General features: G+C 41.2%; 1 protein-coding gene and 1 non-coding gene across 5 annotated transcripts; one reads left to right on the top strand and one right to left on the bottom strand.

Annotated features, from left to right (window-relative positions):
• Nucleotides 1–424: 424 nt before the first annotated feature.
• LOC131454877 (N-chimaerin) lies at nucleotides 425–17,488 on the bottom strand. Of its 4 annotated transcripts, XM_058622583.1 has the most exons (16): nucleotides 16,772–17,488; nucleotides 16,323–16,435; nucleotides 14,574–14,612; nucleotides 14,392–14,447; nucleotides 12,328–12,359; nucleotides 12,081–12,194; nucleotides 10,475–10,601; nucleotides 10,194–10,382; nucleotides 6,587–6,664; nucleotides 5,965–6,049; nucleotides 5,387–5,560; nucleotides 3,526–3,603; nucleotides 3,309–3,446; nucleotides 3,112–3,217; nucleotides 2,827–3,011; nucleotides 425–1,528 (listed from the first exon to the last, which is right to left on the bottom strand). In XM_058622583.1, exons 2-15 carry the CDS (start codon nucleotides 16,339–16,341, stop codon nucleotides 2,840–2,842), a joined length of 1,407 nt encoding a protein of 468 aa, XP_058478566.1. In that variant the 5' UTR covers nucleotides 16,342–16,435; nucleotides 16,772–17,488; the 3' UTR covers nucleotides 425–1,528; nucleotides 2,827–2,839. The 4 variants fall into 4 exon arrangements, with proteins under 4 accessions (XP_058478566.1, XP_058478565.1, XP_058478567.1 ...); XM_058622582.1 differs by having other exon boundaries at nucleotides 425–3,011; XM_058622584.1 differs by having other exon boundaries at nucleotides 425–3,011; nucleotides 10,221–10,382; nucleotides 16,772–17,486.
• On the top strand, nucleotides 17,025–17,098 carry trnai-aau (transfer RNA isoleucine (anticodon AAU)). Its single transcript has one exon. It is a non-coding gene; the product is annotated as a tRNA-Ile (tRNA).
• Nucleotides 17,489–17,939: the final 451 nt, after the last annotated feature.

The raw sequence follows: 17,939 nt of genomic DNA, 5'->3' as shown, positions 1-17,939 counted from the left end.
CAATAGGAGAAGCTCAAAATGCAGCCCTGGATCACGTGGTGCAAGCTGAGCACACCAACTTCACATTTAATAACCACTTAAACCACTGATTGCATATATGTACAATAGTATAACTACTTTTCAAATGAGTATTAAGGCCCTTAAGTAAAAATAAATAAATAAAACAGCATGAATTCTGAGATTAATATCAGAATTCTGACTTTAATCTCAGAATTCATGCTGTTTTATTTTTATTTTATTCCTATTTGGACCTAATTAACTTGTCTACCTTTGAATTGTTTTGCTGCTTTTGCAGAATTTCCCCCTTAAAATTCATTTTATTCACCTTACAAATCGAAAACACCATACATGTAAAAATAAAAATCATACTCCAATCATGTATATAAAGGTGGGAATACAGTATGTAAGGAATAGTCTGCAAAGCAATAATTAATAATTTAATTCCACCATGCATAAACCATATAGAAAATCCTTTACAGCAGTGACAATTATTTAAAAAAAAAAATACATGTCATGATGGAGGGCTCACGATTTGTAACTGATGCTAGTTAGTTATTGAAGAAATGAATAAACATAAAGGTCAAACACAGCAGTAAAAATAAAGCACCATTAAACAACTAAAACAGAAAACCCTTATATTACACTTAACTCCACACTGATGCACAAGATTGTGTTTTTTTTTTCACAGCTCTTTGTAAAGTGTATCTTGCAGCGTGGTGGCAAGTCGCCGCTGCTTTGCAAATGAAGAACATTAATTAGTAAGATGTTGTTAGTGGTCCCCCCGACAGAAATGGGGGGGGTGTAGAAATGTGTGTGTTAGAGTGTTTTAGAGACAAGGGAGTGGGGAGCCAAATGGCAGAAAACAGAGAATTCAAACACATCATTGTCCCACATTACATACTGCTTTTCGGTATTGTCAATCATTTCACATTTTTGCTTACGATGACTTTCAAGTAGGAGAATCTGTCTGTACAAGGCAGAGTCCGCAGATCAAAAACCTATTTAATTGGTCCCTTGTTTTATTCATGAGAAAACAATATTAACTCTTGAGTATTTCACAGTTACGGCCTCCCCGTCAATAGGCACACTGAGCAGGGAAGGAATATTACACTGATGAAAAACTACAAATACTCATACAAACTTGAACACTATTAATCTTTTTGTACCAAACTTTTTCCAGGATGGGATGCGATATTCAAATTTTTACATTATCCAACATTCAGTTATCTTTGAATTAACAAGGCCAATAATTATTTAGTTATTCGTGTAGTAGCTGCATCCAGGCATCTGCATCGTAACACTGCTCAAGTATAATACTGCTTTTTTTTTTTTTTTGACAAAAATGTACGTAAACCCAAAGCAAAAACAACATAAAGCACAGTTTCAATTCAATGATGATGCACGCTCTTACGTCACAATCTGGCCCTGCTGTAAAATATGACCACTAACACTTATCGCTGAGGTTTTCCCCAAGCATCGCACAGCCTGACGCTGGAAGGTGGAGAAGCGTGAGAACATCAAATAGATTCTGAAACAGTGACAAAAAAAGGGGGAATCATTCATTTTACAGCTCCAATACTGAGTGTAATTACACTGCAACAACACTGGTAAACATTTCAAGCTTTTATGATATGTAAAGAACACGACGAGGAGCGGACGTTGATTTTAGGGCCGTCGTCAACTATTTTGATTTTTTTTTTCAACAATTAAAACAAGCTTTCTGATTTTTCAGCTTCTTAAATGGGAATATTTTCTGGTTTCTTTGCGTCATATCACAAAGAAATCATTAAATCAAGAGTCATTTCGGTTTGAGAAAATCATAATTTCCAGGTTTGGTAAACAACAATCGTCATTTTCCCACATTTTATGACATTTTACGGACCAAACAAGTGCTTGATTTATCGAGAAAATAATGGACAGATTGACCGATTGAAGGTTAATTGCAGCCCTAGTTGATTTTCTATGTTATAAAACTGTAAAACTAATGTTGCTGGGGTTTAATTACACATCAGAGCTGCACAGAATTAACAAAAAAAAAAGTACTGCAAACACAATAGGTCCAAGTCACTTCAGTTCCAGGTGAGTTATTCAAACTTTCCATTCATTCTTCATCCATTCATGCATTAGTCCATTCATCCAGCTGTTCACTGTTACACCAGGGCTTCTACTCTGTCCCGGAGAGGATTAACAGGACACGATGCGTCTTCTTACAGTCACAGTTTGACACTAACTTGGAAGCGGCGCTTCTTCATTTTTTTTCTACTGAAACAATGAGTGGCCACTAGGTGGCACTTTCTCCTCACCAGCACTTTTCAATTGGTTCCAATGCAGAGGGGAGAGCTTCTTAAAACGATGGCTGATCTTCTTTCTAGTCTCCCCCCAAATAAGCAGGGTGAGGACGGCTAACTATATATATATATATACACATACATATATATATATACATATATATATATATATAAAAAGTCAAGGCATCCATTTAAGAAGAAAGAAGATATGAACATGAGGTTGGATCGCAGTGTTTCTCTTTCCTCCACAAAGAAAGGGAATGATTCTTTAAACCTTTTTGTGAAGTTGTAACATTACATTTTGTAAAAGCTTCAAGTTGGTTTTATTTATTAAGTTTAACTTCATTCAAACGTCCTTCCACTTCCACTCAAGTGTCTCATCTTTGCAAACCGCCGCCTCTTTCACTGCTCATGTATCGTGCATGTTTCTCCTTCATTTTCATCTGTCCACAATAAGTCAGTGCACACTGTATGAGCATCTGTGTCCTTCCTCTCCTCCTCCTCCTCCTCCTCCTCCTCCTCAGAAGAAGAATATTACCCCTCGTTTCCTCTCAGAACAGCACGTCTTCATTGGTAATAAGCATCTCCACCACCAGTCTCTGATATCGTATGTCATTGAGTGCCGTCATGGCGTCCAGGTCGGGGGCCCTCATCAGTGTCGGGCCAAAGACGATGCCCAGGTTCTCGCTGGGCATCAGGTTGTCCTTGTCGCACTGGGTCACCCTGGACGGACACACACACACACAACAACACAAGGATTCAAGCCAAATATGAAACTACACAACTTAAATCAGCAGTGAGTGAAGCCGCGGCTTTTTCCGACCTCTTGAGGTGAGCCATGAGGTATCGCAGAGTCTCGCAGTGAGCCGGCGGCAGCAGCTTCAAGGACTCGTGGAGAGACTCCAGCCGTTTCTCTGGGTCTGAGACCTCTGTGAAAGACAAACGCGATAAATACCATGCTGGAGATTGGATCAAATTATGGCTCAAATCTCGTATGATATGAAGAGCATCGGGCCGTACTTGCGGTTTCTATGAATCGTGGGTAGGCGTCGTATGTGATGAGGGGGATGGGCAGCTCTCTGAAGTAGAGTTTAAGGGCTCCCGTGATGATGTTGATGTCCTCGTAAGCATTTGAGGAAATGTCTGCTTTCTCTCCGTCTGTGGAGAAATTTTAAAACATATCAATGAGTGACCGTGTTGATATACTGACAGATAACGGAAGATGAGGGAGTCTCACCTCGGTCAAACGCCAGCTTGACGTCTTCGATGAGCTCGCTGAAGCCTGATATTCTGTACAAACCCTCCGACTCAAGACCTGCAGGACGACAAGGAGAGTTGGAGGAATCAAACCTGAGCTGCAGGGTAATTAATAATCGCTTTTAGAGCTTTGATTATTGGCTACACTCTCTGTATCTGATTAATAATGTAGGAGACTTCTTTGGTGATAACATTTTCTGGCTTTAGCCTCTCAAAAGCAAATAATGTCACTTTGAAGAAAGAAGACATTTTAAAAGGTCCAGTGCATATAATTTAGGGGAGCCAAAACTTGTGCTTACAATTGTGCTTTTAAAATCATAAATAATATAAAATTAGCACCCCTTTTTTCCTCTTTCTTGAGAAAAACAATATTAAGATAATGAAATAATAAAGCCATTATACAATAAAGTTGTCTTTTTTCCTTGAAAACAACGTTCAAAGAACATAAAGCAGTGATAACTAGGCTTATAGGGGACCAATAAGAAGACAAATTATTACTTTTTCTAACACATAACACTCTAAAATCACTTTTAACAAAGTTTTAGGCAAAAAAGTTCTATCACATATATAATTTAAGTCTATAGTTTTAAATTACATTTACATGATGACAGAAACATGGCCCATAATCTAAACATCAATGCCATTTAACTCTCTGACGACAGTCAATAAAGTGAATTTCAATCAACACTGATGTTCAGCTGATAAATTGGGAGCGTCTGTAATTTCCAGACATGATTATAGCGACTCTTTTTTGGAGCTACTTTATCGAACGGTGTCAGTTACTTGGGAAAATATGTAGGTAGGTCCTCTGAGGGGATGTTCCAGTCGAGCACAATTACTTCAACTTAAATGTCTTCATTGATTTAACGTATTAATTAGTCTCTGGTCTCGAACTGCTGTCGATAACTGCAAACTGCTGTGTGTGGCAGCGTTTATTCTGCCTGGGAACACACCTTTACATAGATATGGCTTTTTTTGTCAACAACATACTACTGATTGTGTTAGTCTGACTAAAATGGGACTTTTAAAACACATGTTAAATCTGACTGAAATGGTACTAAACTAACACCCAAATAATGTGATTGGTAGTTGAATTATTACTGCATTTATTCCTGAAAAGGACCATTTATACGCTAAATTTGCGGAGCAATACCACTGGAAATCGTGGGGGGCAGTATTAGAGTCAACAGTCCAATCAGTCAGAAGAAAGGAGAAGAAGCGACCTAAGCTGCAGTGTTTTCCCTGGTTTATCCCTGCAGTCAGAAAACAGAGAGTGACTTCCAGGAACTTGGCTTCACTCACTGTCGCGCTGTGGTTTGATTTCAAGGGGCTGTTCAATGAAGCAAGTTGTGAAAAGTTGTGGCGGACATACAGAAATACTGAAAATGCCACTGGTGCTGCCGCTTCTCCACTCGCTGACACCAATGAGCAACACGATGACTCACATTCAGTGGTCTTACATTCCACCGCCACGAAATCCGCCTGCGTTTCTGTCTATTTTCGACTCAAGCACAATAAAAATAACCTCTCAGTGGTGTTTTGTTGATGCTTTCCAACTCAGTGCTCGGCACTGCCCTCTAGTGGTAGTATTGCGTAAGCCTCCATATCGATGCAAAAGACGCGCGGAGATATGTATGTTAAGTGACGGAGAAAACGTTACAACAAGTAATCGCAAGGTAAACTGGAAACCGCCTACTACTACCCAGCTGAAAGCGGGCGTATCGCCACCTAGTGTACCGGAGGCAGACAATAAATAAATAAATAAATAAAGTGAGCAGAACAATTACAAGCCATAGTTAAGCTACAGTATGTAGGGACATACGGTACTGACTGCGTCTCACCTCTAGCCTCGATTTCCTGGATGCACATGTCGACCACCATCGGCCTCTTGGTGTTGTGGGCTTTGACGAGCGTGGTCAGGTCACAGCTGTACACCTTCTTGACGTGCCGCAGGTCCGGCTGGCAGTCGTTGGGCACGACTTTGGAGCACTGCTTATGGACGTTCAAGCCGCAGTCTGTCAGGGAGGAAAGACAGAAGTCAGCTCTACCAGCAGTTTGTTATTGATTGATTGATTGATGTATTGATTTATTTTAATTCTGTCTGTACTTGTGTTGTTTTTTAAATGCTCATGTACAACACACTGAATCTATGAATCTACAAAGGACGAGCTGGTAAAAGCAGCATTTGGAAACAGACGCTGCAGATGCACCCACACACCGTCACGATCGCACTGGAACCAAGTTACGTTGAATATTTTAACATTTAAAAAGTGGATGAGTCAAACGGCAGAAGTGACGGCTAACTTTAGCCCGCCGTCCCACTTCCTGAGGAGGAGGAGGAGGAGGAGGAGGCAACACGCAAGAGCTTAGATACATGCATACAGTGTGCAAATGTGTGATCACATTTTGTGGTTCTCACCTGCACACTTGACTCCCTGAGCGATGAGACCCCACATGAAGTTGGCACAGTACTCGCACCAGTGAGGCCCCCTGAACGTATGAACCTGGCATAGGAGATGTGGACAGTGGAGAAAATGATGTTTATTTGTGTGTTACTTTATTCTTAAAAGTGATTTAAGAGACATCAAGGTTTTCTTACGCAATAACAGACACTGACAAAAGAGCGGTGGAGACATAATGGAGGTCCTGAGAGGGCGGATAGAGTTTAACTCTGTGCCATTTATTGCATAAATTGGTTCTATATAAGGAAATGCAAATGATCTTTGTCACTTCATAGTGCTGTGTGTGTCAGTGTGTGCGTGTGTGTGTGTGTTCACACACATTTCTCTGGAGCTCAGTAAACTGTGGCCCTGACCTTTGTGTTCTTTATTAATGGCCACTTGTAATATGGAAATAAGGCAAACAAAAGCTGAACGCTTGACATGTAAATGTGGAAATGTGTGTGTGTGTGCGCGCTCTCTGAGGTAAATTTGAATAAGACGCCATGAGCTGAATCAGCAACTCTTTACACACATACACACACACACACACACACACACACACACACGCAGAGGATTTGCAAAGCGAAATCATTCCCTCACCTTGAAGTTGTGGACCTTCTCATACTTGGGCGCCAAGTCGCTCTCCCTCAGCGTCGCCCGCCGCACCAGGGACGTGAGCTGCGAAAGGGCAAAAGATCTGATTGGTTGCCAGAAGGTGGAAGCAGGGGAGGTGGGTTTAGAAGGGGCTGGTGCCCGCTTGAGAAAAGTCCCTGAGCCCGTGCCGGGGTCAGATGTGCTGCCAGAGACTGGCAGGGAGGGAATTGAACCAGTGCTGACATTTAGCCCAAGCGCGGCCGTAAACAAAGAGCCCTTCTGACTTGTGTCCTTCTTGGCTCGCCTGCGCGTTTGCTTTTTCCCTCTTTTAATCATGTGTGACTCACGGCTCGGCATCGTGGCATGTGCCGTTTCGGTGTGGAAGTTTTAAAAACAAAACCTTGGCTTTTGACACCAAAACCTGAATCCCGTGAATAAAAAGCAATTAAAGAAATCAGCATGAAAAGAACAAAAAACAAGGAAAAAACGGTTACATTGTAACCAAATAAAAAAGAAAAGGGGTAAATATGATGTAAGAGCTGGATTTTCAAATCACATCAACAACATCCCAAAGCGAGGAGCTGAAATAGATCAGCCAATCACATCAGCTCAGCATGCTGATGGCGCTGCATGCTGCAATTCCAGTTCACAAAAAAAAGAAGCTCAAAAAAGATCTAAATAAGAAAAATTTAAATGAATACAATTCAACAAATCTCCAATCCTTGCAGAAATCCCTCAAACCAAAGTGCTGCGGCACAGTGAGCGCTACAATCCCTGTCTCGTGTTGGTGAGCGCTTCAGCCCACATGGCTCAGTGTGTGCGTTAATCTGCTTTCCCTCTACACACTCACCAGGCAGAACCAGCAGAGGAGGAGGAGGAGGAGGAGGCAGGGGGGGCGGAGTGAGCAAGGCGAGGAAGAGGAGGTGATGGGGGGAGGCTGAGCTACGGAGCCGTAATGGATGAATTTAACAGGTCACATTGAGAGGAGCGGGAGCCAATCAGAATAGCTGTGATTCTTGTTGTTTTTGCCACCAATCCTGCCGACCTCATCAGTCCCAGGAGAGAAGGAGGAGAAGGAGGAGGAGGAGGAGGAGGAGGAGGAGGAGGGGGGGGGGGAGAATGAGCTGTTTATTTCATTTTCTCGTTCGCACTTTGCGTTCCTCTTTGTTTCGCTCCGTTCCTCCTCTTCACCAGCTCCTCCACCGCTGATGTTCCACGGGTTTCTCCGACACTGTAAACAAGCGTCTGCATCTGCTGTGGTTCATCAATTTACGCCAGAAGAGAAGAAACACAATGAAAGAGCACTTTCATGCTGAATTTCACCTGAAGAAATTCCCTTTTCTGGTTAAAAGGAATAGTTTTTTTTAAACCAGAGTCCATTGACAAAAACACAGCACAAGGGAGTTGCTGCTCCACTGACTTTAGATTTGGATTAAATCCAAATGAAAGCTTTCAAACACCCAAAGTCACCAAATATGTATAAACTAAATATGAAACCCAAAATTAACTTTGTCTAATCAACTTTTAAAAATGCTTTAGGGCACTTATAAAAGCGGAAACTCCACCTGTGACGATAAATGACCAATGCTGATGATTAAAAATTGCAAACTCAGCCATTAACTGCTAAAAATAGCACAACTGAGCATATGGACGGAGGTAAGATGAGGTACATTTGCAGGTGCAGGACTGCAGGTATGGTTTCCTGTGAGAAAAGTGGCCTTCAACTGGTATCGATTTTATACAAGGTGTGATCTGTTGCTCTATTGTTTCACAACTCTGAACTACACTGGCTCTGTACCGGCAACAAAATCCCTTAAAATGTTGCCTCTGGGGACGATGAGGACGCTGGTATCTGGTTTTTCCCACTGCCTAATGTCAACAAAACAGCAGGAGGGCACTAAATCCTGTTACTCTGCAACAACCTACACGCTTTATGCTCTTTGAATACTAATAAAAACGGATTTTTTGGTGACGTCCTCAGCAGACATCACCAAGAAAAACGCAAACTTCCAGCCACGCAACAGATTCAAATTCCCTAATCCTCGGCTCATGTACACAACACAGTGAATATGTATGACTTGGTCATGGTTTTTTAATGACTGCTTTTTTTATCACTGTGATGAGACAGACTGCGTTGCTAACAATAGAGCAACACGATTACACACACAGATCTAGAAATATACGTAGATGAAGGAAGAAATACTCTACGAAATGTGATTAAAGATGCATTAGAAAATGAAATCTCCACTCAGCGATCGTCCCCGTCACCGTCTCGTGAATCTAATCCCATAACAAGCCCTTTAAAGAATTAATTTTTAAAGCGGCATCGCCTCAACCGCGTCTTCATCAGCCCTGCGGGGGCCGTAAAAGCTGCATTTAACGCAACATAAACACCGATTAGCTGCGTTAACGTCAACATATATGAAATATGCATTTCCTGACTTCCCTACAGGCAGAGAGAGCGAGACAGAGAGAGAGACCTCTGGTCTCAATGTCACAAACCACACTGCTTTGTCTGCAAATCCACCCAATTATAAAAGCACACACGTACACTGGACCATCCAACACACACATTCTTGTACTGTATTCTTAGTGAGGACACTTTTAAATATATTGTTAACTTAATGTCTAACCCAAACCGAATCCAACCCTAAAGCCTAAAAATGAGGTTTTTCACCCTGCAAAAGGCTCTTTTAAGTCGAGAGGACCAGCCAAAATGCACTTGCTTCTTATGGTTTATAAATGTTTTGGTCCTCAAGAAGCTATACGTACAAGCACACACGTGTGCACATGTGCAGACAGTGATGAATGAGGTGCAGTGTAGGTGGTCACGCACTGCGGGTCACACAAGGCCTCAGGAGGCGCCGCAGCGGTGTAACAGATAAACGCGTCAAATGTTGCACACCACAAGTGTCGCGCCGTGTGCGCTCGGTGACTGTGCATGTTTATATTCATGAGCGAGGTTCTCGTCGCAGTTGTGCGAGCACTTCCCCTCTTTTGTTTTCAACCCCCCCCCCCCCCCCCCCCCCCCCCAAAACAAAACAAAAAAGAAATTTAGACACCCATGCGAACAAACCGTGATTGCCTCAAAGCTGAATGGAAACAAACGAGGCAACAACTGCAAACTCCATTCATGAACATGGCTTTCGGGAGGTAGGCGGTTTCTGCAGGCAAACTGCTGTTATGCAATTTTACTGCAGAGCCCTTGGCTGGAGGCCATCTCTCCTCTGCATCCATCCTCCTCCTCCTCCTCCTCCTCTCACCATGTTCATCAACTCACATCCTTCCATCTCAGTTCTGTACAAACACAAACTTTTCTCACCTTTACCCTTGTTTTAACTCTGCACTTTTTCCCAATACTTACCAATAAAGACAAAACTGCCAACTCTTTTGGAGCATACTATCCATTCACAGTGGCGTATATCATTGTTTTATACCTATTTTCACATAATGGAATAATGAGGATGCTATATATGAGAACACTGACTGAATATAATAAAGAGTGCAACCCACACTACCCATAACAGAATAATACATCCATCACCATCTGTTTAACAGTGTTTTCCATGATAGTGAGCACGGCCAGTCCACTGTGTCATTGTTTTAAACATACATGACATAGGAGAGCGAGTGTTCTCACCCTCTCCTCTGCATTGCAGTCATCTTTGACCGCAGCAGGTCCATCAGGAGCCTCGGGGCTTTGTGGCAGGTGTTTCTTCAGAGTGGGCTCCTGGTTCAGAGTGGTGTAGCCCACGTGCTCGTAGATCGGGTTTATGGTCATCTTAGCGATGTACTCCGCCGCCTGACAGGGGAGAGGGCAGTTTCAAACATCGACGTGCAGTCAGAGGTTTTGTTTCCAGGGGTTTGTGTGTGGCTCTTAATACAAACACACACCTTTGTCTCTATGTAGAGCGTGATGAGACCGTCCGTGACCAGGTCATGGATGGACTCGAACCTCTTCTCCCCGACAAAGTGCTTCCCGTCATGGTAGAGACGGAAGTTTCTCGTCTGGTTCCCAAATCTGACGAGATGGAAGAAGAAGGAAAGAAGTATGAGAGGTGCATACAGGGGGAATTTTAATTCCAAGTTCTCAATTACTTGATGTACTTACATATTAAAAGTCATGGAAACTAGAACAACAAACAATGAACAGAAAAAAGTTACTATAACTATGTTATATAACAGATGTGCCCTAAAAGTTTAAGTTTAAGTCAAGTTTTAAAGCTTAAGATCTTACTTAAATGTCCATTTTGGATATAACATGATCAAAATTGATCACGGGGATAATTTAAACAAAGCAAAACGCAGCCGTTTACTTAAAATAGTGACTCTGAACTGGGCCAACACACGAGTTCTGCTCCTCAGCGAATCACCACGAAACCACCTCGAGACAAAACCGAGTCAGTCCATCATTAACCCAGAATCCAACCTTTCCTTTCTCTAACAAACCCCGAACTGGGACCCAAGTTTCTGACTGTGGTGTATTTATGGAATGTAATTATAACCAGAGGGATGGAGGAGACGGAGTGAAATGCGCAGGTGGAAGAATGACACGACTATGAATAGAACAAACTGACCCAAAACTGCATGCAAATGGAGCCATGCACCCATTTAAAAAGTGTGACACCTACTCTGAGGAACTGACAGCTCCCATTCAAGTCAAACTTAACTGTGATTCATCTGCAACTTTTAATCATTTAGTGTTTGTTTTAGGTGCTTTGGATTCAGCTTCTGTTCTTCCGTGACAACTGAAGTGCCTCTGAGCAAGAAATAGGCTCACTACCTGCTATAATGATTCCTAAAACGTCAAATTTGTTGTGCACAGTTAGAGACAAACACAAGAACAGACTCACTGGACGGTGGAGTGGTGGTGGAGCCATGTGAGTTAAGAGATGAGCGCTGCTGAGCAGCTTAAAACTACCTTAAAAGTAACGTGACGTTAAAACCCTCACACCTGACCTCACAAATACCTGGCGGCCTGTTCACATGAGCAGGCAGCTTCTCGTCTCCTTTTTACTGACATGGGATGATGATGAGGGAAAGTGCAATTCAAACTATTATTGTGATATTTGCAAATATGTGCTTTTTTCCCTTACATTTTAGCAAGAAATAAAGATAGAAGACATTTATACATATTTTAAGGGAAGATTTCAATGGGAAACATTGATCTTTCTGAATGGTAAGGTCCTACAAAGATGCAAACTGCCCCTTATGGCCACTCTAAATAAGAAACAGTATCATCCACAAGGAAAGCCACTCTGTTAATATATAATAATAATTTATTCTATGGTCCATGTTTTCAAAATTTCCATTTAGCTATGAATTGTCAGTTGATTTTAACAAAAAATAGCTATTATGTCCCAATTTACTGGGCTTCATGTTCAAGACTCAAAGATATAAAGATTCAAATATAGCTCAGGTTATTTATGATTGTATGAGTCTCCCTAAATTTGCCAAACACACACACACACAGATATTTACTGTATATATAAAAACAAACCTTAGAGCCAACGTGTATGTGCCTGGCTGTCTCTGACTCTCTCTGATGAGGTAGCTGCCTTCAGCCTGACTCAGTAACTGGTCGGCCTCTTCTCTTGAGATCATCCCATGGTACCTGGACAGAGAGGAGGAGGCAAAGGAGGAAGAGGAGGGAGGTATTGGCGTTTTTGAGTTGGTGTAATAAAAACAGCACTTGAAGTGAAGGGAAAAACTCAATGGAAATGAAAACACACAGAATGCAAACTCACTCTCTGCCATAGTATTTAGGTCGGTTGTCCACCTGCAGGAAAAAAAAGAAGAAATCACATTTGAATCAAATCAACCTGCAAAGAGAAAAAAGGTTTTTTTTTCTTTTACGTTTTACAATGTAAATGTGGGCTTTATGTTTCCAACTGTCCTGTGGGTACAGAAACAGTACAACGAGCGGGTTTTTATTTACAAAAGAACACGCGGGGAACTCTACAGTGGGTCCAAAATCAATACAACGATGTCAACAACAGAGTGTGTGAAATGTCACTGCCTCCCAGATAATAATAATACCTGCTGTGTGCTCTTGCAGAATGTTTTGGCACATTCACGTGAGTGCGAGTGTGTGGAGAATATTGCACGAGTCAGATAAAAGAGGCGGAACGTCTGTGTTGTGCTCCACAAAAATTGCTGTTGAGCCAATAAATCAACAAAGACCCGACAAGCGGTGGTGAATATTAATTCCTACACTCTCTGTGTGTGTGTGTGTGTGAAGTGCATTTGTCAAAGATTTGTCACAATAATGTGAATATTACATACATAAATAGTGAGTGTAATAATAAGATTTGGTGTTGGAGCTAGTCAGGGAGGGAATCAAGCATGTTCACCTCTGGACATTTCCCAATACTGCGCTCAAAGGCCCTAACAGCCGTCACTAATGCTCACCCAACCTCCTGCTGAGCTGAAGGAGAAAAAGGTGTTTGAAAGAAGAAGAAGACAATCTCAATGTCCCGCTGCGGAGCAGATTTTTAAAACGAAATGATGAAATAAATTGTTGCACGGTGAAACCGTTAAAGTTAAAGTTGAGAACAAATGAACGCAGAAAATTGACTAATAATGTGCTGTGCACTCATATTTGGCCAATAAAGCACATGGAATTCTGATTCTCCCTTTTTTTTCCTTCTTCTACCATCTTGATCCACAACATGAAACGTCCATATTATTTATTTTCCAAGCAAAAAAGGAGCAGGAGAAAAAGCAGCTCCCTGAAAAAGCAGTCAGTATTATTTTCCTTCTTTTCTCTTCATGGTGAAGCTAACTTTTCTCGATTAGACACTGAAGATCCTGACCGAGCATCTGTGGCATGCAGAGGTTGAAACAAAGGACCTTTGTTTTCACTCGAAAAGATAATAATTATTGCTGCTCCTGAGCCCGCGTTGGGATCCTCTTATTGCTTGTTTTGTTAGGACCAAGAGTCATAACCAAAACATTAGAACTCATGGTCTTACAAAGTCAACCAGACATAACACAAATGAATAAGCAGCAGCTTACTGGTGCATCATTAAACCACATATGGCTGGACTCCCTGAAGACAACATGGGGCTGGTGGCAGCACTGAGGTGGTGGCGGGTGGCCAATCCATCCGTCTGCTGCTTTTAACTAGGTCAGCACCCATTACCTGACCAGGCCAGGGAATCGAAACCAACAGCTATTTATCAAGCATCTCACCCACACACACACACACACACACACACACACACATCTGGTGGTTGCCTCTCAATGAGGTAGACATGCTGGTGTGTTGCATTTTGTGAATATCAGCAATACCGTGTCCCACCTGGATGCCCTGGGCCAGGACGCTGCCTCTGCTAACACTTATTCTACTACTTAAAAAACACATATGGAGCTTTATATTTGTGTATTCATTTATTTATGAAGTTATTTCAGTGCAACCCACAATAGCACTGTCCGATAACAACATTTCTTGAGCTTCATAATTCAAAATTTAGACTATTTTATGCTGCAAATGTCAACAAGTTGAAGTTTTTGGACAAGCTACTGCATACATTTATGTATTTTTGTGCTTTTACTACAACATATCACAAATTCAGTTATTTCAATACATTAGTTTCCATCCATTTCCATCTCTTTGTCTTCCCAAACTTCTTTATACTGTTCTTACTAAATTTATGTTGTGTTTTTTTATGTATACAATTTATTTCTTCTTGTAAAGTATGTTGTCCCATAGTTCTACATAATAAAGGTGATTATTGTTAATATATTATGATAATATGACACTGAACACCGCAAACTGGTCAACAATGGAAGAGGAAGCATGTCCTCACCTCACAGGTGCAGGTGAGTCGGCGTGGGTGAGGTGCTTCCTGCTGGAGTTGGTATACTAGGGGAGAAAATGCAAAAATGCACAGCGAGCAATGAGTGAAAGTAAAAATAAACACATGTTCTCGGGTATATCACAGTTATAATCAGGATTATAATCCAGTGTGTCTCAAAAATGGACACTTACAATAAGACTTCCACACTGGTGGTCTGTATTCATCATGATCTGGAAAGAGAAAAAGCACAATTATGGATAAAACAGTTGCAACAGTGCTCTACAACTTCACTTCCTTCGCTACAGCGTCCCCATGTGGACAAAACACAACAGTGTATAAAACATCTAAAACATGTCATATCAAATGTAATCAAAGACTGGTTTAATGGATGATCTGAGCAATCACATTATTTTCAAGGACAATTCATTTTCTAATTCATTTTTTGCTCCACCAGCTACATTAAAACAAACAGCTGTTTACTTTACACTGACAGCAAGACACATGAAGCTACAAGACTTTCAGCTTTCTTTAATTTGTTTGTAATTAACCTCAGGTTGCACAACTGTTTAATGATGTGCAACTTTTCGAACAACTAAAAAAATAAATTGTAATTTAAATTGAGCTGCAGAGCATACAGTAAACTATGCTGACCATTAATAATAGACTATAAGCGCAAAGCCAAATAAATGATTTTAGCCCCAGGCAGTCAGTTGCAATTTAGCTGAACTCTGCAGTGCAGTGGCTACTGAACAGCAGCACATGGAAAAACACAGTTTTTACACCAAGAGTAGTAACTGTACTGCACTTCAACATTAAATAGTAGACATTTTTGCAGCCATTCCTGCAAAAAACTATGAACAATAACAAATAGGGTTCTTATGTAACTGAAACGACCATTGTCAGACTCTGCAGTATTTTGGCCAGCGTCTGACACATTCAAGAAAACTTCCCCCTTCACTGCATGCATAATAATGCATAATACAGAGCGTTTCCTGTCTTGGTTTACGCTGTGTTCACTCTTCAACACTTATCTATGCAGCAGTTGCCGTCCCCAGTATCCTGTCTTCAAAATAACTCCCGGGTTTAGTGTAAGTAAAGTGTGTCTCGCCTCGCTCCTCGAGTGCTGACACTCTGTAACGGCTCAAAACTGCTGCAGGCACAGTTGTGGTGAAGAATAATGCTTAAAATTTAACTTTAAACGGATTTGGTTCACAGTTGTTGTGCAGAAATATAACGACATAATGAACATAATCTATCTAATAATCTAACCTATATAAGAGCAAATAAAATGTGTTTACCACACTGTACTATGTAAATATACCCATGTGCTATGTTTAGGTTTAAGTTTTGTAACATTTTAATTTGTGTCCGTTCATATAATGTACATATAGCTTTTCAAAAATGCACAGAAATGTACATAATATGCTATTTCTCCTATATCTTTTATACTATTTACATATTTACATATATAGACATATTTTACATGAACCAACCACAACAAACAAATCGTTTGCACAAGTACAAACGATACACACTCATTCTCAAAATGATATTATCATTACATGAAGCATTGACAGTAAGAGTTTATATTATATTTACAATAACATTTACACTATGAAAACTATGAAATTATTGCTGAATCATTACTGTATAAGCAGCATTGTAATGGCTGTAGCAGACCTTACACACTTTCTATAGTTTAATACATAAAAAGGGATTGTATTTTATTTACTTAGCATATTTGAATAAGATAATAGTGAGTGTTAAACGATAAATAAATGTAGGGGACTAGGAAGAACAACATGAGGTGAAACGCAAAGGCTGGGAATTGTACTTGGGATAAGTTGAATTATCTCTATATTAATTAAATAAACACAGAAATAAACGTTCCTTTTACACATAATAGCTATTTTTCTCTAATGTGTGCTGCTGCGGCTTACCAAACACATTCAGGGCCATCTTGACGCTCTGATATGATGATGATGATAATGGTGAGGAACAATTAATCAGCAGATCCAAATTCCCAGCAAAACGGACCCGCTTAGTTTAAATCCTGAAAGAGAACACAACCACACACACACAGATACAAAACACAGTGAATACACTAGTCCGTTACTGTCTGTAAAGATGACGACGGTTAGATGGTGAAAATAGCTGAGTAACGTTTAACAATAAATGACCACATCACAGAGGGGCTAATGTTAGCGGACCCCGCTGTGCTCAGTGTTACTTTAGCGACCACACTAAGACGAGGCTAAGGCGGGACTGACTCTTTATTGTGGGCAAAAAAAATGATTGCAGTTAAACGGTGGATGTGAACCGGCGACGGTGGAAACACGCGCTGTTTTATTCGTCTAACGGTAAGATAATAATAACACGTAGTACTCACATTCACATCCATTCTGCATTGTGGTCGCCATCTTGTTGGGTCACGTGACCAGTCTCGCCCTCTCTACAGGGTCGCTATGGCAACGGACCGTGCGGGTGCCCATTTGTAAAGAAAGACAGCTTCTGTCGTTACGACGGCGAGGTAAACTTATACACGCGCGCTGTTAGATAGTTAATAAACTATATGATTAAATGTTAACTCGGAGTAGTTGTATGTTTTAGAAATTGGGTATAGTCATGGGGACACATACGGTGGCCGGTTAGCTCAGTTGGTTAGAGCGTGGTGCTAATAACGCCAAGGTCGCGGGTTCGATCCCCGTACGGGCCAACAGATATTTTAAGCTTCAAGATTGAAGTTCCCAGAGCAGCCCGTTATGTTGTCACTCTTCATCGTCTTCTACTTGTAATCGCTGGCAAGTTGTACACATAGATACTTCTCTCCACAGTTTAAAGGCTCCTCTCATCCTTATCTCCTCAGTCTCATCCTTCTTCAATGCAGGTTCATCCACCTTCTAACACCTATTCCTCCGCACTGTGCCAATCTCAGCTGACATAGGGCGACAGTCGGTCAAAGCGCTTAAATGTACTTCAAAATTCTTGATTGCAGATCAAAGTTCTTCAAAGTTCTCCACCAAACGACTCTGTCCCCTCCATGGATACATCTGTGGTCTCCTCAGTCTCATTCTCTTCTTATCAGATTAATAGGTGTAAGTGTAAGTGTAATGCTACCCCCTACAGTTGAAGATTCCTCCACCCTTTAAAAAGCCACACTACAGAACAAAGAACAAACAGTAAAGGAACAAAGGAGCAAAGGAAGCAGTGACATGACAGAAGAACAGCCTGCCTGAAGCTACTGGAAGAACTTATAAGAAGAAGAGATGAAGAGACTGGGCAGATGAGGAAGCACATGGGTGGAGAAACTTTGTTTAAGAGCTCTGAACTACTGAACTGTGAACCTCAAACTGTGGAGGACAGCCTTACACCTCTCAGCGTATAGCCTGTTGGACATTATTACAAGAAGAACGAGAAGTAGGAAAGAGGAGAAGAAGGCGTTCATTCAACATTACAGCTGCCAACTGCCATGAAACACCAAAGGGGTTTGGCCACATAGCTCTAAAATATACACACCTATCACCTAATGTGATTTTCAATAGCACCCTGTAAAGAAT

The sequence above is a fragment of the Solea solea genome, chromosome 2 (genome assembly GCF_958295425.1).
Source record: "Solea solea chromosome 2, fSolSol10.1, whole genome shotgun sequence".
Classification (NCBI taxonomy): domain Eukaryota; kingdom Metazoa; phylum Chordata; class Actinopteri; order Pleuronectiformes; family Soleidae; genus Solea; species Solea solea.
The sequence above is the reverse complement of the archived record's forward strand: the minus strand, read 5'-3'. Positions and strand labels throughout refer to the sequence as shown.

Excerpts from the sequence above, each read along its gene's own strand:
- LOC131454877 (XM_058622582.1), bottom strand. Across the intron at positions 12,360-14,391 it reads GACTCACCTGCACCTGTGAG|GTGGACAACCGACCTAAATA; the intron begins GTGAGGACATGC and ends TTTTTCCTGCAG. Across the intron at positions 10,383-10,474 it reads CGCTCTACATAGAGACAAAG|GCGGCGGAGTACATCGCTAA; the intron begins GTGTGTGTTTGT and ends CTCCCCTGTCAG.